This window comes from Leptinotarsa decemlineata, unplaced genomic scaffold (assembly GCF_025532065.1).
Source record: "Leptinotarsa decemlineata unplaced genomic scaffold, Ldec_3_MD MMD2_P_RNA_scaffold_9, whole genome shotgun sequence".
NCBI lineage: Eukaryota > Metazoa > Arthropoda > Insecta > Coleoptera > Chrysomelidae > Leptinotarsa > Leptinotarsa decemlineata.
In genome coordinates this window covers 1,461,905-1,484,837 of record NW_027412536.1, presented here as the reverse complement: position 1 = coordinate 1,484,837, position 22,933 = coordinate 1,461,905, and the positions used below count along the sequence as shown (strand labels likewise).

The following is a 22,933-nucleotide window of genomic DNA, read 5'->3' as shown; positions in this document are numbered from 1 at the left end:
TTCTTGATGTTGTCAATAGATATGATAAAAAGTTACAATTCACTATCGAAATAGAAAATAATCAGACCCTTCCTTTTCTTGATACAACAATTATCCGTAAAACTGATAATTCGTTGATTACAGATTGGTATGTCAAACCTACTAATTCAGGAAGATATATCAATTACTATAACCACAACAAAACACAATTTGAAATGGCAATATACAGGAAACCTACACAAACAAGCTCCACCATACCCGCAAGTTCAAACCATCCACCATCACACAAATTGGCTGCCTATAACGCATTCATATATAGAATGTTAAGGATAACACTCAGTAATGAAGCCCGAAACAAAGAACGGAAAGTCATATACCAAATAGCGAACGAAATTGGATACACCCAAAAGACAATAGATAAACTAGAAAACAGAATCAAACAAAAAATACAGAACAAGGATCAAGCCACCCCAACAGACAAAACAACACAACGATGGATAGCATTTACGTACGTAGGACACCAAACCAAAAAACTAACAAACGTCTTCAAACCACTGAACATCAACATCACATACAAGCAAAACCCGAAGATAACACAAAAAATAAACAACTATGAAAAAGGAGAAGACAAAGACCAAAACGGAATATACAGTATACAATGCTCGGACTGCAACAAATTCTATATCGGCCAAACCAAGAAAAACTTACACAAAAAGGCATACATAAATCCAATATTATATAAATCAAACCTCGCAACACACGCCATACAAGACAAACATAATTTCACCCCACCAGAGAACATGAAACTCATAAAACAAGTCAACAAGGGAAACCGCATGGACATTTGGGAAAACTTGAACATCCATAAATTTAACAGTCATAAATCACTTATCGAGGAACAAATACAAATCAAAACACAACAAGACCTCACATTCAATATATTGAACAAAACCATACACATTCCTAGAGAAGATCTAACACAAAGAGTACCTGATGTAGTACAAATACAGGCAAATTTACCTAAGGTACCTGAAATACCTGAGTTGAGACGTTCTGACCGAATAAAGAGGCAGACGACAGGATGACAAGTTCAGTTTGAGGAGTGCCTAGAAGATGACAGTACGACCAGCTGTAGAAAGCGCTCGCAGATAATTAATAGAAGATATAAAGCTTCAAATCCTTTATGTGAAATTTAATTAAATATCAGAATTTTCCCATTTATCATTGGAAGGAAACATGTCTATTCTGTGACCTTGTTGAGGCATCGCAGTTACGAAACACCCCGTATAGAAATTTCCATAGTAATATTTTCTGTGCGAATTATGACATTTCATGTACAGGACTATTTATTGTCTGATCAATCTAAGAAAAGAAATTCATCCGTCTCAAGTCCACTAACTTAGACACAGTGCCCCATATTCCACAGAAGATATCTACAATATTTCCGCGTTGTATTTATCTAAGTCGACCGCGGCGCGCTAATGTGCAAGGCGCAGTGGTAAGATGATTACGTCACCGCCGCACTGCACGGATTGCACCCAATCACAGTCATTGTTTGTCTCATCCATCAGACTGAAAGGCGCACGCGTCCGACCCGGCATCCGAACATTTCCGACAGCGACTATCCTACTCGAGCCGTCAGTATCGTGTTGATAGTGTCGAATAGCACGCGGTATCGGGAGTTCCGATACTTTGCCGGTTTCTATTACCTTTAGTTTAGTCGTAGTTGAGCAGATTTTACTGATACAGTGCTATGGAGTCCCAAAATCAGGAGATCATTGCATCGGGCAGCCCCGCTGAAGTTCCCAACGACCCCGGGTATGTTTTGTTTTCATTTCCCCCCTGCGATAAATCTCACGCACATGTCTGAACACACGTGATTGTCCCCCTACTCCTATCCTCCTACGTCTATTCACTAAGTTTTCGTTTGTTTCAGAAAAATGTTCATTGGAGGATTGAGCTGGCAGACAAGTCCAGGTAAGTTTTGTACATGCGATTCAATGTAATCGATGGTTCTGTCATGTGTGAATAGTGGTGCAATAAGGACAGAACCGTAATACATTCCTTCCTATGTTTGACGTCGATATGCCTACATTGAAATTGTTGAACATTCCATCTTGAAGTCTTTCTCAATTAACGAGTTGACGTCTGAAATGAAAGTACAAATAGCTTGCTTTCTGTCGTGTTATCTCGACATTTGTAATATATTTAGACCCACGTGTTTATTCTTGAAACATTTTTCGTTTATTTATGTTTGTGCAAAGTAGAATTTGCATTTAAGTGAATAATTTTCTCTCTTGCACTTTATTTTTGATAATTATCTCCGGATTGCCGAAAACTTTTGAATTTGTACATTTTGGATCTTTGGGCATGCGTTTTGGAACGTCATTATCTGAAGGGCGGTTTTAAGGTAGATGTTCCTAATGCCAACAGATGTCTCCAGGGCACCTACTTCAATTCAAGTAGCGAAATTGCATTAAGCATGCGGGTGTTCCTCTAATTTTGTTTTCTTTGCAATTTTTTTATTTTGGGAAATTAGTTTCTTTCCTTTAATGTTAGATGCCCTTGGGTGTTGAAAAAAAAAACATTATACCAATTTTCGAATAATCATTAGGAAGTATCAAAAAAAATTACTCTTCCACGAATGAATTGCGCTCGGAATTGATGCATAACCTTAGCATTTGTCATTATCAATCGAGCTTATATAATTCAATTGTACTTTGATCGAGGTGGAAACTAAAATACTCATTAAAAGTAAGCTTCGTGGTTGAAATTGCGAAACATGTATTTCGTTCACTGTTAAACATCGTTAGACGTATTGTTCAGATAATTGAACGATGAATAATGATCGACAATCCACAATAATCTAATGCTTTTGAATTGTTATGAAACAATTATTTCATTCTTGTTTTCGATCCTGAATATTGGATTATATTTTCATTGATTTCAGAATGTTTTTATATGTATTTTATATGTATTTGTGGTGGGTTATTCAAATTTATTATAATCATGCTCACCCTTCCCTTGAAACTCGGAGATACATTGTCTTGGTATATTTGTCGTCGAACTTATCCGAATCAACGATTCAAGGGGATCTACTACTACTCCTTTGAAATCGTCTAAACGTGGCTTTATTGTTTTTGGAAGGAAAAGTTTTCAGGACACTTTTCTGATATCAGATGTAGGTACTTTTTTCTCAGTTTATGTCTAACTTGTAGAAACCGGAATAAGATAATCAGATTTGTTGCAATACAACTTCTTCCTCGAGGGAGATTTTGTGAATTTTTCTTATCTGAATAACGTTATCATAATATTTGAAGACACTTTATCGTCTTATGGAGCCTTGTTAACAAAATATTGCGTAGCGACATTGGTAAATATTTAGTTTTCATTAGGTGCTTGGATCTGTTCTGCTCTTATTTCAGGTTAGAATAGCCTGATCTATCTAGTTTCGTCGTATAAGTATATATAGTACCTACTTGAAACCAAACTTATCAAATTTATGAATCCATGGTAAAAAAAAGTCTGATTGGTAGAAATATGACTTCTGGGTTTCAATAGGTATTTTGGTGTAGGGAAACAAAGAGAATTGAAAAACTAATCGACTTTTATTAAAACACGTGTTGCGGCTTTTGTAAAACCCTCTACAGTGAAAATCATACAATAAATTGTATTAATTAGTTTTTTAATATGGATTTTCATCAAGTATCGGCCAGTTCTCTTCAATCAAAAAGAATTGAGGATTAGGTGGTAGCTGGGTTTTATATTTCATTGTTGGTAGTAATGATTCCCGTATAATTATCAACGTCATTAGTCGAAATACCTAATATATATATATATTATATATATATATATATGTATTTTATATATATATATATATATATATGTATTATATATATATATATATATATATATATATATATATATATATATATATATATATATATATATATATAATACATATATATATATATATATATATATATATATATATATATATATATATATATATATATATATATAAAAATACATATATATATATATATATATATAAAATACATATCGTTAAATTTTGCATTTGACGAAAAGTCAAATGCAAAATTTGACTGTTAAATTTATGAATGTTCAAGTTTTCCCAAATGTCCATGCGGTTTCCCTTGTTGACTTGTTTTATGAGTTTTATGTGTATTATATATATATATATATATATATATATATATATATAAATCGATTTAATTCGTGAGGTTGCAGTCAATAGCTGGGCTGTGCATTAACAGAACATGTTAATTCGGAGGATCATAAAATGATCCAATACAACGAAAAGAATATTTTTGGAAATGATACATATTAATAACGAAGAACATTCAATGAATAAACGAACTGATATTGATAGTCTTAGCAAAATTTACACGTACCTACTGAAATATGATAAAGAAAATAAAAAATCTAGTAATTCGAGTATCATTCAGAATTTTCCCACTTGACATTGTCAGCCAAAATTTTTATCAACTGTCATTTATTAATGTTTTTCTATCTGTTTTTGAACCATTTTATATTTTATTCTCACGTTAGTAAGTTCTCCATATTTATATATTTTTTACAAGATATATAATCTTATTATTGTAGTTGTCCTGACGAAGGTGTGAAATATACCGAAAGCTTGACATATAACAAAGATTTTTCTTTGTAACAGCCCAGCTATTGACTGCAACCTCACGAATTAAATCGATTTATAGTTAATCCAGTCACTAATTATTCTGTTATATATATATATATATATATATATATATATATATATATATATATATATATATATATATATATATATATATATATATACATATATATATATATATATATATATTGCGCTTTCGATGGCTCTTTGTGCTATCATCTTCTTGGCTCTACTCAAACTGAACATTTCATACTCTTGTTTGTTCTTTTATGTGGTTAGAACGCCTTAGTGCATGTACTGCAGGTAAATTTGCTTGTGTTGGATTTTTTCTAGGTTCACTGTTTCTAGAAATGTGTATTATATTGTGTAGTATATTGAATGTTAGGTCTTGTTGTGTTTTGATTTGTATGTCATCCTCGATAAGTGAAACTGAACTTTTGGATCAGTTTTTTCTTGGTTTGGCCGATATAGAATTTATTGCAGTCCGAGCATTGTAGGCTGTACAGTCCGTTTAGGTTTTTGTCTTCTTCTTTTTCATAGCTGTTTATTTTTTGAGTTATTTTTGTGTTTGACTTGTATGTGGTGTTGATGTTCAGGAGTTTCGAAATGTTAGTTAGTTTTTTGGTTGGATGACCTACGTATGTGAATGCAGTCCATCGTTGTGTTGTTTTATCTGTTGGAGTAGTTTGGTCCTTGTTCTGTATTTTTGGTTTGATTCTATTTTCTGATTTATCTATTGTCTTTTGGGTGTATATGTTCTCGTTCACTATTTGGTATATGATTTTCCTTTCCTTGTTCCGGTATTCATTGCTAAGTGGTATCTTTAACATTCTGTATATGAATGCGTTATAGGTAGCCATTTTGTGTGATGATGGGTGGTTTGAACTTGCGAGTATGGGGGATCTTGTTTGTGTAGGTATGCTGTAATTGAGTTTTGAGGAACAAATACAAATCAAAACACAACAATATACAATACAATACATATTCCTAGAAACAGTGAACCTAGAGAAAATCCAACACAAAGAATTGAACCTGATGTAAACCAAATATAAGCAAATTTACCTGCAGTACCTGCACTAAGGAGTTCTAACCGCAGAAAAGAACAAACAAGAGGATGAAACGTTCAGTTTGAGTAGAGCCAAGAAATTGATAGGATAGGTAAGACACTGTTTCAGGATAACACAATGAAATTAAAAGTGAGGTGGCTTGGCATTAGTCTCCCATTTGAATAATCGTGTACGATGGATTTCGTTTTGAAGTCACACTGGGAGCGATATCATGATTTAAAATTTCTTTTGTGCAGATATTCATGTATCAGAAATTCCGTCAGAGTTTCCAAAATCCGATTACTGTAGCGTATGGCGTACTTACACCACTTTTTGAGAAACGAGTGGGTATTTTTTTAAATTTGAGCCTAGACCTACTACCTCTGGGGATAACAAAATTCTACTGTATCTGCCGAGTCGACATTTCTGCTATACAGTGCATTTCTTTAATGTCCCTCCCCTCCTTTTATTTTTTGAACGGGTCAACTAAAAAAATTGAAATTTGTGATAATGAAATAAATGGATGAATACATTGTTTTGAAGCGAATTTGACAGATGAAACTTTCAAGATGGCGACTGGGCGCCATCTGGGAAAAAAATCAAATGAAAAGGGGGTGTTGTGACACATCTTATTGAAGCTCTAGACAAATGCTTGACAACCTTAGAATATAATGTCAATATCTTCAACTATTACATAATGGTGGAACTTTTGATAATTGCCTGAATACATTGACATTTAACTACATAATATGAGGTATTAAGCTTGAGGACAGTTCAGAATATACTCGAAATGGTTGCCTTGAACTTCTTCACATATGAACAGCCTATCAAATATTTCACGTCGAACTTTTTCGAACACAGTAACGTCAATGTCTCTACAAATATTCATTATTCTCTGCCGTATATCCAATATTGAAAGAGGTTCAGTGTCGTACACCTTTTGCTTCAAATTCCCATAAAAAAGTCCCAAGGTGTCAAATCTGGCGAGCGGGATGACCTTCCTGGAGGACCTTGACGGCCAATCCAACGACCGGGGGCTTTTTGTTATGTACACTACCGGTAGTTGTGAATTTGGATGCAAGTTCCCTCAAATATTTTCTGCAGATAGGACGATTTGGAAAACTTTCATTGAAAATCCTTTCGGTCTCGTGATAATTACGCGTCGCACCGTAAATAAAAATCTCTTAAATTTTTTTTCCAGTGGACGAGAATTGACCATTTTAGAGATTGTTGATGTGGTGCTTTCTACTAGTAAAACCGAAAACTAAATGCGAATATTTCAACTTAACAATGATGTTCATTGTCGTACTGACATAAACAAAAAATAACTTAACAAATCTTATCGGGTTGTTGGAATTGCCATATGGCAGATAAAAAGGAATATTTCTAGAAATATTGATATTAATGTATTTGTCTTCAGGAAATTATTAAATGTTCTGCCAATTTGTAGTAGGTGAAGATAGTGACTTCCTATTCTAGGATTGTGAAGTATTCGTCAGGAGCTTCAAAATGATGTGTCACAAGACCCCTCTTTCCATTTTATTTTTTTCCCAGATGGCGCTCAGTCGCCATCTTGAAAGTTTCATCTGTCAATTTCACTTCAAAATAAAGTATTCATGCATTAATTTCGTTATCTCAAATTTCAGTTTTTTAGCTGAATAACTTATATATGTGTGTATATATTTTATTGTGACAATAAAGTGATAATAATTTTACAAATTTTATTTCTTTCATCAGCAGACAAAATAAAAACATAGTTGTGTTTAATACAAAAATTTTATTGTAATAAAATGTAAATACAAAAGTTTTTGAATCAACAAATTATTCATCACCCAAGTCATCGGGCATGAAGTTGTGATCTTCAACTTCAGAACATTTTTTGTCATCGTCTTCATCAGTATTAGATGAATTATGATGCTCCTAAAAAGCTAATTTTTGCAATCAAATGAAAATGTTTGATGTATAAATTTTATGACCTTTTAAATTTGATCAGTTGAATGAAAAAATCCTCATTAATTATGTTACAAATAAAAACAGAGATCAGATAATTTTCTTGTTAATTTTATCAACAATAATTCTTCAAGTTGAATAAAAAGGTTTGTGTGTCGAAAAGTACCTTACAAAATCATATGTGAATGTTACTAACGATCACTTTATCATGGTAAAATATAAGTATTAGATAAGACTCAATTATTATCTATCAACTGTATTTTCAAAACAAAAATTATTAAATTCTTTATTATATTTTTTATGCAAAGCAGTCTCTTTTTATATTATAACACGTGGTGTGATAACCTATAAATTCGAGTGAGTACTGGATAGCTCAACAATATTGTATTTGAAGTGTTTTATTTTACGAAAAGATTACTTCAATGAACACTTTTTAAAAATTTCATTATTAAAATCAATTACACCATCATCCAAATTACATACTTTTTGGATTTTTTCAATGGTTCGCTGGGTCCTTTCTGTCGCACCTATCAAGTCGCAGAAATTTTTCACTCTTTAAAACCCGAAAACCGGAATTCAGGACTGATTTTTCATATACAGTCCTATGCCACCGTGTTTGTAATGAAATAATATAAATTTTAACTTAAACTTTAATTCATTAACCAGATCAGTGCAAGTTACTAGTATCGTTTGCATATTCCATATTCTATAGGCTTCATATTTTTGATTGATATGGAATTTGTCTATTAACCAAACCAGTGAAATGTTTGAAAAAATAATTTTTAAATTGTTAAATTATCATATTCTGGACTGAAATTTTTCAGTCAACCCATTCGCAGTATATTTACTGACATATTCAATTTTATACAAAATACTTTTCATCCATCAACCAGCTCGGTGAAGGTCGTTTTATTCTGGGATCTTAGACTAATTTAAATGATTATTTAAATCACGTGATATAACTTAATAGAACGCAGAAATCCAAACAGTGGCAAAAGAAAAAATAAAATATATCAACAATGGAAAACATTATTGAATGAAGTCCTGACGGAAAATTTTCATCATACAACTGAAAAATCTACACCTCAACAGAATGATCTGGACTTTTTGAGATAATCTACTCGAGAAGTGAGTAAATCAAATCCAATGGTTAACTCGACCACACTTCAACAAAATTAAGAGAGGATATCAATGGCATCAATAGTGAAAAATTGTGTTCAAGTTATCATTGGTCTTATACAAAATGTCAAAGCCCAGTATCATGTCTGTTGATGAAAAATCCTATATGTTGCTGACTTCAATTTTGTTACTGTGCTGCTTGTTACTGTGTTACATGTGCACAACATGCATAAAGAATACTCTTCTCACATTGATTCCAATATTTTAATAATATTAACATCATAAGGATTACAATAGTAAATATATACAAGAACAAGACAGTGTATTAAAATCGTGAAAACCGAGGTGAAACTACTTCTATACGATGCCCAGGAAGTTGATAGAACGAGAGAGAAAACTTTATTTATGTAGTCAAGACATTGATATATATATATATATATATATATATATATATATATATATATATATATATATATATATATATATATTTTAACAGAATTAAAACAAAACATTTCAAAGATATTCAAAATAAAATTAAAAATTTTCGCAATCATGGTCGCAATTATTATTATAATGAAATTAGCAACATCAAATATCACTGGTGCCATTACATTAATTTCTTGGATTACTTCTGATATAAATTTGATTATTATTCTATTGTAAAACGAACAGGCATTGTTGGGGTGGAAATGTTTACTTATACTCGATAATTTCTGTAAAACAATATTCATTGAAAAAAAATTAATTCGCCTTAAAATAATTATTACATACTTTCTGTTTGTCTTATTAAACGGTGATGTAGTTTCTAAATTATATTCTACAAGTCCATGATAATATACTTATATATGAATGATTATGATCGGTATAGTCGTAGACGCACGAATTGTAAATTAGGTTTTCACTTTTTATGTAGAAAATCAAAAGAGAAGAAAGTGAAAGACGCCGACAAAAAAGCTTGAAGGTATGAAAATAGAGGAAAAATATTAGATCACCATAGATTAAAAAAACTGAATGATATAGAAAAACGTTCTGTATCTGTAGAGTAGGGAGGGTGAGTGTAAGCCCACGCACGTAGGCCACATGTGACCCATTGTACATCCTCCCGAGGAGTTGTCCTCCTAGGTCGTCGTCCATCCTGTCCTTTCCAGGAAGGTGGACAGGTCGCTGGGAGACATCTCCTTTATATCGGCAGGTGTAGGCCAAGACTCGCCGAACACACACTCTCTTATTGACGATAACTCCGGGCACTCGCACAGGACATGCCTGACAGTATCATCTTCCTGTTCACACATCCTGCATAGAGGTGTGTCCACTAGCCCCATATTATGTAGGTGTTTCCTTAGCTGACAGTGGCCAGTCAGAAATCCTACTGTAAAGCGTAGATTTTTCCTGGTCATCGCCAGATATTTCTTCGGCGCCAGCTTCCCAGGGTCGCCCAAGGTGATCCTGGCAAGATTACATCCTTTGATTTCATCCCATCTCTTTAAAGATTGAGCATAGGTGTAACATTTGACTAGTTCCGCAATTGTCGAAGTCATCAGGCCGTGGGTGCCACTGGGTCCTAAAATTCTTAGTCCAGCCGCTTCCTTGGCTAAAAAGTCGGCAATGCGATTACCTTTACTCCTCTCGTGCCCTTTAACCCACCTCAGGATAATGTTATTATCTACCGAGGCTTTGGCTAAATCTTGGTGGCACTCTAGTGTTAGCCCTGAAGTAACACGGTGTCTGTTCAAGGCTAATAGTGCTTGTCTGCTATCAGTGCAGATTGTTATGTTTTTGCCAGAAATTCTTTTCTTGGTTATTTCTTTTATGGCGATTGAGATACCATGGACCATGCTGGTATTTCTTCCCATTCCCCATTTAATCCTTAGGCTTAGTGATCTGGAGTACACTCCACATCCTGAGCCTTCTTTGGTTTTTGAGCCATCTGTATAAATCCGTATTGCATTTGTAACATCTGACTCTGTGTTCTGCTTAATTTTTATTTTGTAGGGTTTATTAAACACAAACCTGGGTTCAATTGCATCACTTGTTGCCTGCAGCAGAGGTTGCGCAGTAAGCGCTTCCCGCCATAGGCCCAGCCTCAATCGACCCATTTCTACTCATTCCTACTTCTAGGTTTACACCAGCCGTGTGCAATCGTACCATGGCCATTATCGCAACCTCCTTAACGTACAGATCCAGAGGGGTCAGACCCGTGAATAATTCCATTGCCGCGGTTGGTGTCGTTCTCATAGCTTCTGTGATGTTTAAACAAGCCAGTCGCTGTATTTGATATAATTTTTGGATGGCCGTTGCTTGTAGAGCTTTTGGTCCCCATGTAATGGCTCCATACGTTAACATAGGTCTTATTATTGCAGTGTAGATCCAGGCGACTACACGGGGTGAAAGACCCCATGCGCATCCCACTGTCCTCCGACATTGCTCATAAGCCACGTATGCTCTTTTCACTCTACTCTGTAGATGAGAGTTCCATGTTAGCTTCTTGTCGAGTATAATACCAAGGTATTTCACCTCTTCAGAGAAGTTTAGTTGGCTTTTGAAGATTTCGGGAGGTTTTAAGCCCGTTAAACTTCTTTTCTTGGTGATGCTCTGCTAGAGAGCATCTGGAGTATCCATTCTCCTACTACCAGGTACATTCCTGGAGTGTAGTTGGTGGGTAATTGTTGGAAAGGTTGTTTTATCAAACGCTCCCTCAATATCTATGAATATACCTAGGGTGGATTCTTTGTTGTCCAATGATCTCTCGATTCTGCCAACCACATGGTGAAGGGCCGAATCAGTAGACCTTCCCGGGGTATATGCATGCTGATTTGGATGAAATGGGTTGTTAACAAGTACTTCATCTCTTATATACCGCTCACGTAGCCTCTCCATGGTTTTTAAGAAAAACGATGTGAGACTAATTGGTCGGAAAGCTTTTGGTAGGGTGTAGTCCATCCTACCTAGTTTGGGTATAACTACTACTCTTACTTCTCTCCACTTACTGGGAATATACCTCAGAGCTAGAGAGGCTCTGAATATTCCAACCAGGTGTGGCATAAGAGTGTCCAGTCCCCACTGAAGTAGGGCTGGTCTTATACCGTGAGGCCCTGGTGACTTGAAGGGGGAAAAGCCCGATATAGCCCAACTTATTTTGTTCCCATCAATTATTGTACTAGCATATTGCCAGTCATATTGTGAAGGTGTTATTGGTACATCCGTCCAGTTCGCCGTTCCAGGAAAGACAGAACCTGGGAAGTGAGTTTCCATAAGAATCTCAGCACTCTCCTGTAGGTAGGCGGCTTTGTCGCCATTTTCCCTCGTCAGGATGCCGATAGTCTTATGGTGGTCATTTGAGAGTGCCTTCTGTAGCCTAGAAGCTAGTGGAAAGTCTTCGAATGCCTCACAATAGGCTCTCCAGGCTTCTCTTTGTTTTCGTCTGCAGACTTTTTTGAACTCTCTGAGGTTGGCTTGAGATATAACCCAGTCCTCTTCGAGTCTTGTACGTTTTGCCTTGTTAAAGGTCGTTCTCGCTGTCTTCCTGAGGTGTTCCAATTCAGGACACCACCATGTGTTGGTTGTGCCATGCGTTTGAACCATCCTCATTGGACAGGATTCCTTATAGGCAGTGTCTATTTTGTTGTGGTTGTGCTGTGTACCTTTCCAGTTCTTCATTGTTGCCAGGAGTCAGGACCTCTGTTTCCCGCAGAGCTCCTCTTAAGAGTCGATTGTAGAGTGCTACATCCGTCCTCTTCGGGTCACGGGATTTTACAGTAGTCCTCAGATCCTGGCTTACCGTATAGGTCAGCCAGCGGTGGTCTGACATAGAGATATTGTCCGAGACTTGCCAGTCTTGGATTTTGTTTGATATTTCGGCTGTCGTGAGCGTGATATCTATTAACGTTTGGCTACGGGCATTAATAAATGTTGGCTCCGTGCCTCTGTTCAAGATTGTTAGATCTTTCTGTATTATATATTCATATAGTGACTTACCTCGGGCGTTGATATCCTTGCTGCCCCAGCTCACGAGTTGAGAGTTTGAGTCGCAACCCAATATGAGCTCCACCCTCTGGTTGAGGCAGTGGTCCACTAGTACCTCCATTTCTCTGGTCGGTGGTAGGGTGGCTGCATCTGAAGGGAGGTACACCGATGCGATTATCAACGCCAAATATTTGCTTTTCCCAACTGGACATTCAACTTTGACCGCAGTGAGATCTGAGGTGCTGAATTGTGCCATCGGAAACGCTCTGTATTTCCTAGGAACGTAGGCAGCCGTCCTAGGTTGCTGGTTGCTTGGTAAGCTGAAAATTTGACCAGTTAAACTACTGAAACCAGTAATTTTGGTCTTCATTATCCAGGGCTCCTGGATCAAAGCTATTGCCTCCTCCAATACATCAAGGTGGCGACATAGTGTTGCCGTTGCCGCCTTTTTGTGTTGGAGGTTGCATTGTAATATTTTTACTTTTTTTCCAACGTCCTTGCCCATGAGACAGTTGTTGGATACAAAGTTACCTTTAGCTAAGGGGGAGGTGGCCTCGCTGTTTTTGGGTACCTCCTTCGTCAGGTCATCGAATGGTGGTGGCCTTGGGGTCAATATCCACTTTAGGTGGTTTAACCTCCAAGGACCTAGGGTCTTCAGAGGTACTCTCTGTTTCTTTTTTTGTTGCCCTAATAGTCAGTGAGGTGAACGCGTAGCTTAATCTCATCGACTTCTTCTTTAGGACAGCCATATCATCGTCTCCGATCCCGAAGACGAAGAGGTGTCCTTGTGGGTTCATCTTAACCTCATGATGGAAGGTGCACCATCTTGCTACCTTCAGGTCAGGATTCTGCGCCTTTAGCCGACCCAGCACCCTCTCCTTTTCACCGGATGTCGTCTTGTGGACGTCCTCCGGGATCCAGAGTGAGGCTTTGGTAAGCTTCGGGAGCTTATCCACACTGACGACCGCAAGTGATGCCTCCTCCCATGGCTTAATATTCATTGTGGCTTTCTTCAGCCACTCTAGCGTCACGTCGTCATCGCAGACCACTCTGATGATTCCACCGGAGTATGTCCACGACTTGAACGTGGGCGGTTTGCTGTTGTTGCTGGAGGCGGAGAAGATGATCTTGTCCAGCTCCTCCAACAGTTGTTTTTTTATGAGACTCTCTCGTTCTGCGGTAACCTTACCGTACGGATTAGTCTCATCTATGATGGCTACCTTGAGGTGTCTCAAGGCGGCCTCCACGAATGTTTTGGAAGGTGCAGCGACATTTCTGTCGCTGCGCAGCTTCTTCAACCTTCTTGGGGTTTCCTCCGTGGAGGTACTCGCGTGAGGGCGCTTTCCTGCGCTGGCAGCCGGTTCCTTGCCTTTTTTCAAGGCGGAGCTCTTGGCGCCCTCCGCAAGAGGTGCCCTTGTTGTTGAGGATGGAGTGGGAGAGGGGGAGGATGCACTCATAGTTGCTGCCACTTCTGCTTCTTTCTCTCTCTTCCTCCTCTTGGCCTTGGCGCCGCTGATACGCTTACGCCTTGGCCTTTGCGTTGCATCGCGAGGTGGTCTGCCTCTTTCTGAGCGGTAGCTTGGGGTGAGCATTTCTGTTCATCCCCAGCCCCCGCCCTAAATTGAGGGGAGCATTGCTGTCCAGCCTTTAGTGTCCATGTATGTTCCCACGAGTAGCAAGGGAAGGGTTGGTCACCTCTAGCAGAGCCCCGCATTACCAGAGGAAGGCTAGTTACAATGAGGTTTCGCCCGGTTCCTCAAGGGGATCGTTCGTAACCGCATATAACCCTGCGGCCATTCAGCTGTCGACACGATTCCTTACATCTTAGCTTGGGTAGGCTGGTCCGCGGTGGCATGTTTTGCAGGGCTTTTGGGGGGTTTTAGTTCCCCTCACCCTACTTATTTCTGCCACTGACCAGGAGTCCGTCAACCCCGTCCGTTAGGCCACATTGGCTTCCCGGACAGGACCTCCAGTCCCCTGGCCGTTCCCCTATCCGCCACCTGGGGACGCGCCCGATAGGTAGCCCAACCCACGGGTAGAAAAACGTTATTGACGGAAACCACGAAATGATTGGGAGAAACAGTTAGTATAAATTTTTTATTAATACAATGTTTGATGGATATAGGGATAGTGATGTACTTGTATTGAAAGCGAAATCAAAACATTCGAAGTTGAAATAGGGATTGTCGGAAAATGAATAATGAAAGAAGAACTGACTCAATTTCTTCAAGTTGTACATTATACTTTTCGTAGCTCGTTTCACCAACCAAGTTGGCGTTATCGGGGGATGAACCCTACTGAGTATGGTTGGAATCATCAGGAGATGAACTATAGGGAGATAACCTGCTTAGTATGTGATTTATCCAACAAAGTTGCAGTTCAAGTGCAAGCAAGTATTATTTGAGCTGGATTTAATGCATCGATATCTGAAACGTATAAAAAAACATGTTTGTAAAGTCAACCACTACATTTCTAATCGCTGAGAAATAGTTGAAAATCCGTTTGAAAATGACTGTTTTGATTTGTCATTTGTAATCCTTGTTTCATTATAATTATTTTTGTTCGAAAAACATTCAAGAGTTTTTCCTCCTTTTGAATTGTTATGAAAAAGTTGAAATTTCTGTTTCTAATAATCAATCTCACTTTTATACTGTCTTGCACCTTATATATACCTATATATAGCATAAATCTTGACTCGGTAGATTCAGTAGTATTTTGTTATCCCCAGAGTTAGTACTTCTGTGCTCAAATTTTAAAAGTGGTTAAGTACGCCAAACGCTAAAGTAATCGGGTTTTGGGAAATCTGACGGAATTTCTGATAGATGAATATCTACACAAAGGAAATTTCAAACCATGATATCCCTGTCAAAGTCTGACTTCAAAATGTAATCCATCGTACATGATTATTCAAATGGGAGACTAACGCCAATTCACCTCACCTTCAATGTGAGAAATCTTGTTGGGATTAATAAACGAAATGTCAATAATTTCCACATATAGTCAGTGGACATATTTGAAGACTGGCTATAAATCAAATTATCTAAGAACAATTCGTTCAGGCCAGTCTCAACTCCCTTCACAGTAGGTTAATGGACTGACACCTATGTGTGACTATATGTGAAAGTTTTCTTTCCTTTTACGAGGAATTGGGCAAATTTCGGATATGCAGGTGGTTACGTCGTTCACAGGCAGATGGGGCGACGACAAACCTGTTGTTTGCTGTATGCTTCAGCTTAGTTCGAGGAATGATACTCTGACGGAATTCGATTTTCAATTATCGGAAATCATCGACTTTATGTTGATGATATACACTACCTTGCACTGACGAGTGGCCAAACAGCCCGAAACCGGTATGGCAATAATTGAAAATCTATTGCGGCAGTTGTATCGCCAACAGCATATGCAGGAATAACTTCTGTGAAGAATCTTGCACTGACACCTGTCGGATATAATCCATCGCCCTTCGTGGTATTAGCCAGGGGAGTAGTTGTTTTCTGATAGGTGTCAGTCCATTAACCTACTGTGTAGGGATTGAGACTGGCCTGAACGAATTGTTTTTAGATAATTTGGTTCAATAATTTCATTGTGTTATCCTGAAACATTGTCTTACTTATCCTATCAATTTCTTTGTGCACACAAGAACAAAATGCCCACATCAAGAGAAAAATAACGTTTCCTGTAATGAAATCCACTGTCAGTTTGGATAGTTACACTTGAAATATAGAGAAAAAACCGCTGTATGCATTACATACATTGTTGCATACGACTCGATTCCTTTTACAGTACACAAACCAACAATGTCGTGACATGATGGCTTAGCTGAAATGTATCTGCCTTTCTCACATACAGACTCACTACCGTTTCAGATTGTGTGGGTGCCAGTAAACTAGACTGACTTTTGTAATTTAATGACTCCATTATGTGCACGCTCTGTCATGTACCAAATGAAATTAGATACGACGAAAACCCAAGCATCAGTTTTCTCTAATAGCAAATTCTTTGGAAAAATAGTTTCGCACCAGTTTTACACTGACACGAAACTGGTGTCGACAAAACTGCGTCCCGAAGGAACACAAAATAGTTATGTTTGAGGTTCAGATTCAGTTCAGATTTCCATTTTCAACCCCCTGTCTTGACAATGGCGAATGTACATTCCATTTCCACAACAGAACTATTTTACTCCGTGACAAAAATTGTCACGGAGTGACCTTGTGAAAAAAAATTATCACGAAGTATAAATTGAAATCTACTGGTGCGTTATCACCAGTTGATTTTAAAATAGCCTACACCATCATATATCCGCTATCCTTATGAATTCACGATGTTCATTTTCTGTTTATTCCGAACTGTTGAATCTTAGGAAGCTGACATTTGGTTGTGCTTCTTAGGACTTAGATGTGCACTGAAAAAGATGTTCAAATATTCCAACTGGGGAGCCTCCGTGAGGGTAAAAGGGGAGCGTTTACATATGGAAATTACCTTTTTATCACTGTTTTCCCGTACCGCTATATATTTGAAGGCTGAAATTTTTTATGCAGGTTCATTTTATATTAGATGTGCAATAAGAGAGGATTTTCAAATATTCTAACTGATGCTCCCCCCGTGGGGGTAAAACTTTCCTTTTCATCACTGTTTCTCCGTACCGCTATATTTTCGGAGGCTGCAATTTTGTATGTAGGTTCGTTTCATGGTAGATGTGCAACAAGAGAGGTATTTCAAAAATTCCAACTGGGGCGCCTCCTTGGGGATAAAAGGGGTGCGATTTAATATGAAAATTATCTTTTCATCACTGCTTCTCCGTGCAGCTATATTTTCGAAGGCTGAAATTTTGTACGTAGGTTCGTTTTATGTTGTGAATGTTCAATAAGAAAGTATTCTTAAATATTCCAATTGGAGCGCCAGCCGCGGAGGAAAAGGAGTGTTCATAAAATAAAATCATCTTCTCATCACTGTTTTTCCATACCGGTATATTTTCGACTGCTGAAATTTTGTATGTAGGTCGGTTTTATATTGTAGATGTGCAATAAGGAAGGATTTTTGAATATTCCAACAGGAAAGCCTGCCGAGGGGGAAAATGACGCGTCCATAAAACAAAATTATCTTTTCGTCACAGTTCCTCCACGCCCTTAAATTTCCGGTGGGTAAATTTATATTTCTTATCAGCATTGCACCCATGCAGGGTCAGGGTAGCTCGCTAGTTATGTATATAACCAGTGTGAAGGTAAGCATGGTATTCAGCCATGAATTGGGGGAATTTTACGTTAACGGAAAGGAGTGCGCCAAAAGAGCAATAGTGGTTGAAAGTCATAGCTAGCCATGAACATTTTCACACGAAATAGTTCAATAATTTCCTATACAGTCCCCGATTTTGTCTCGGAAAATTACACTCCTTGCGAACCCTTCCATCATTTTGTCAAAAAAAAAACTGCACAACTGCGACACGGAAGTGCCGCATTAAAATACATGTCGTACTTTAGATGACTATGATATTGTTATTTTATTTTAAGTAAATTATAAATAAAAACGAGTTGCCGCGTGTAATGTCCACAGAGAAGGAAATAATTTCATTTCTCATTCACTGACTGACAGGCCTTGTTCTACGGAATGGTTGAATGAGCATTTTATTTAATAATAATATAGTTACTAAAAAAATGTCACGCTTAATAAACGAATTGCACTCTCATAAACCTCGCAACGTACATTACAGCTCACTGACCAGCTGTGTCCCCATAGGACGCTGACTATCATAATTTTGATTTACATATAAAACACAAAAGTTTGATGAAGTTTCAGCCCTAAGAAACTGAGAATAAACCAGGCCTAATAAATTCAGAGACTTTTATTGGCTCTGACTCTTGGACTATATGGTCTTCGATTTTGTCGTGGAAAAATACACCCCCTGCAACCACTTCAATCATTTTGATCCAAAAAATCATATCTCTCAAAAATTAGCGCTGCTGGCGATATTTTAACATAAAACGAAGGTATTCGGCGTATTCTACTATACCTATATGGTCCTCGATTTTGTGGTGGAATCAAAATGATGGAAGAGTGCCGGGGGTGTATTTTTCCGAAAAAAAAATAGAGGATCATATAGGTATCATAGAGTATGCCAAATACTTTCGTTTCATATAAAAATATTCCCGGTAGCACTAATTCTTCAAAAGATATGATTTTTTACATCAAAATGACGAAGGTGATTGCCGGGGATGTATTTTTCCGCGACAATATCGAAGACCGAACACCTTCGTTTTATGTGAAAATATCCCCAGCAGCGCTATTTTTTTAAATATATGATTATTTTTAATCGAACCGATGGAAGGGAGGCCCATACTCGCTAAATAATTTCGTTTCATGAGAAAATATTTCCGGCAGCAGTTACTTATCAGTTACTCTTTCGCTAGTACCGTACTAGTTTTTAAATCAAAATGATCCAAGGGTTTGCAGGGGATGTATTTTTCCGCGACAAAATCGAGGACCATATAGGTATCATAGAATTCGCCAAATATCTTCTTTTTTTGTGAAAATATCCCCAGCAGCACTAGTTTTTCAGAAGATATACCTAATTTTTCAAATCAAAATGATGGAAGGAGTTGCAGGGTGTGTAATTTTCCGCGACAAAATCGAGTACTGTATTATTGAACACGTTGAAAAATATTGTTTCTCGTGGAAATTTTCATGGTTTGCCATGAAATGATGTTCTTTAACGACCAATGGTGGCTTGGTGCACTCCTTTCTGTTAACGGTAAATTCCCCCCAATTCGAAGATGCTTTCACACTGGTAAATTTTTTGTGTGCTGTAAAATTATTAAATTTTGTACACAGTAATCTGAATCCAATGAGCCACGATTATACTCTTAGGAGCTTTATGTCTACTCAACACAAATTACAACTTGTGAACTGGTTTAATGATGGAAACAGGGAGGTGGGAGAATAGGAAAGTTGATATAGGATCGAAAAATAGAAATTATACGTAGATTGTCAGTGAAACTTCCCAAATGAACGTTTTCCTGGATTTTAGCAAGTCAAATTCAAGAATTTTTGGCTGATATCAAGAATCATGCGTAAATAAATTTCAAAAGAAATGGCCAAATAAAAAATTCATATAACTCGGACTTAGTGTTGTCTATGTTTGTCATTTTTTTGTCCATTATCTAATGCAAAACAAGCACTTTCCCCAACCGCCGGAACTGCAATACTATCCTCGACGCGCGTTTCGCCAAACGAACGTGCTTGTTTTGGATTTATTTCACGCCAGAGGTTCCAGTTTTATCATTCATCATTATCTAATGGTTTATAAAAATATGAGTATAGGGCTACTCCTTAATTGAATCAAGCTAAAAAAAGACATCATTATTTACTGAAACTGCTGCCTCTGTGAGTCAATAGAATTTATATTTTCTTTGTCGTTTCTAGCTGCTTTGATACTATCACTAAATACTCCTTTGGTACATGATACTTTAGTTTGAAGATCATTAATTGATATAAAGTGTGGTAGGAACTGTTACCTGTAATTAATAGCTTGATGGAAGAGTGGCAATTCGGAGCTCACGTTATTACCTTGAACAGAAATTTAATGATGTAGTCGATTAATTAGGAGCAGACATCTGAAGCAGCCGTTCTGCTGATAGAATTATTTCCGTAGAACAAAACTCTAAATGTGATTTGACACTCCTGACATTGAAGAAAACTCGCATTTGATTGTGTTGAATTACTTTCAGTAATAGAAAATTTCATGTCACCACAATATATAAGTCAAGAAAGTGTTTCATATATTATTTAACAACATTGCAAATTTAATCGTGGCTCATCTCAAAAACATTGCCAATTCCTCTTCAGAAAATGTATTTTTTTCCAATATTGTGAATATTGGTGTCAAACCATCATAAGAAAAATGTTGAAGATTGCCCATTACGGACCAGTTACAATGGTTTCTAATTTTGTAAAAACTCCGATGAAAATTATTAAAATCAGAATATCCACATTTCAAAAAAAAATTGTCATACCTACTATCAGAGCAACAGTACGTTTTCAAAATAGAAAATATTAAATTATAATTTTTTTCTGTAACATTTTTCTACGCCTTCTATTATCTCCCTTGCACTCTGAAGAATATCTGGAATACAAAAAAGTACACTGGAGTCAAGTGAGGGGATCTGGATGGCCATTCTAAAGAAATCTCTTTTTCGAATCTATCGCCCCTGAAAGTTATTATAGAGGAACCGTCGTACTGGCACTACGTAGTGAAGAACCATCATTTTTCTTCATTTCTCATTGAAATCAATGATAACAAGCTGGTGGCCTCTGATTCAAGTCAGTGGACATGAAGTTGTGATCTTCAACTTCAGAACATTTTTCGTCATCGTCTTCATCAGTAGAAGATGCATTGGCATGCTCCTATAAAGCTAATTTTTGCAATTAAATAAAAATGTTTGGTGTATAAATTTTATGACCTGTTAAATTTGATCAGTAGAATGAAAAAAATCTTCATTAATCATGTTACAAATGAAAACAGAGATCAGATTATTTTCTTGTTTATTTTATCAACAATAATTCTTCAAGATGAATAAAAAAGTTTGTGTCGAAAAGTACCTTACAAAATCATAGGTGAATGTTACTAATAATCACTCAATTATTATGTAGGTACAGTATTCTTAACACAAAAATTATTAAATTCTTTATTATACTTTTTATGCAAAGTAGTCTCTTTTTATAACACGTGGTGTGATAACCTACAAATTCGAGTGACGTACTGGATAGCTCAACAATATTGTTTTTATAGTTTTTTATTTTACGAAAAGATTACTTCAATGAACAGTTTTTAAGAGTTTCATCATTAAAATCAATTACACCATCATCCAAATTACATACTTTTTGGAAATTTTTCAACAACAACAAATAGTAGCACATTTTTTCAATTCTTACTATAGCGACAAGCTACTCCAAACACCACCAGCCGTTCTGCTAATTTTGTAAAAATTCTGATGGAAATTATTAAAATCAGAATAGCTACATTTCAAAAAAATTGTCATAGTATCAGAGCAACAATACGTTTTCAGAAAATATTAAATTATAATTTTTTTCTGTAACATTTTTCTACGCCTTCTATTATCTCCCTTGCACTCTGAAGAATATCTGGAATACAAAAAAAGTACACTGGAGTCAAGTGAGGGGATCTAGATGGCCATTCTAAAGAAATCTCTTTTTCGAATCCATCGCCCCGAAAAGTTATTATAGAGGAACCGTCGCACTGGCACTACGCAGTACCATCATGTTTCTTCATTTCTCATTGAAATCATCGATAACAATCTGGTGGCCTCCGATTCCTAGAAATATTATTTCTAACAGGATCTCTGTATCTGTAGAGTAGGGAGGGTGAGTGTAAGCCCACGCACTTAGGCCACATGTGACCCATTGTACATCCTCCCGAGGAGTTGTCCTCCTAGGTCGTCGTCCATCCTGTCCTTTCCAGGAAGGTGGACAGGTCGCTGGGAGACATCTCCTTTATATCGGCAGGTGTAGGCCAAGACTCGCCGAACACACACTCTCTTATTGACGATAACTCCGGGCACTCGCACAGGACATGCCTGACAGTCTCATCTTCCTGTTCACACATCCTGCATAGAGGTGTGTCCACTAGCCCCATATTATGTAGGTGTTTCCTTAGCTGACAGTGGCCAGTCAGAAATCCTACTGTAAGGCGTAGATTTTTCCTGGTCATCGCCAGATATTTCTTCGGCGCCAGCTTCCCAGGGTCGCCCAAGGTGATCCTGGCAAGATTACATCCTTTGATTTCATCCCATCTCTTTAGAGATTGAGCATGGGTGTAACTTTTGACTAGTTCCGCAATTGTCGAAGTCATCAGGCCGTGGGTGCCACTTGGTCCTAAAATTCTTAGTCCAGCCGCTTCCTTGGCTAAAGAGTCGGCAATGCGATTACCTTTACTCCTGTTGTGCCCTTTAACCCACCTCAGGATAATGTTATTATCTATCGAGGCTTTGGCTAAATCTTCGTGGCACTCTAGTGCTAGCCCTGAAGTAACACGGTGTCTGTTCAAGGCTAATAGTGCTTGTCTGCTATCAGTGCAGATTGTAATGTTTTTGCCAGAAATTCTTTTCTTGGTTATTTCTTTTGTGGCGATTGAGATACCAGCCAGTTCTGTTTGGACCACGCTGGTATTTCTTCCCATTCCCCACTTAAT

The 22,933-nt window shown here is 37.2% G+C and overlaps 1 protein-coding gene across 4 annotated transcripts in view; it reads left to right on the top strand.

The window, feature by feature from the left end:
- The first annotated feature begins 1,597 nt into the window (after positions 1–1,597).
- Positions 1,598–22,933, top strand: part of Rbp6 (RNA-binding protein 6) — a 1,483,108-nt gene continuing 1,461,772 nt past the window's right edge. For 2 of the 4 annotated variants that reach the window (XM_074170376.1, XM_074170377.1), the window contains exons 1-2: positions 1,601–1,797; positions 1,916–1,956. In XM_074170376.1, the coding sequence (XP_074026477.1) occupies positions 1,733–1,797; positions 1,916–1,956 (106 nt within the window). In that variant the 5' untranslated portion in view covers positions 1,601–1,732. Of the gene's footprint in view, positions 1,798–1,915; positions 1,957–22,933 lie in introns of all 4 variants that reach the window. The other 2 variants (XM_074170375.1, XM_074170379.1) reach the window with 2 other exon arrangements.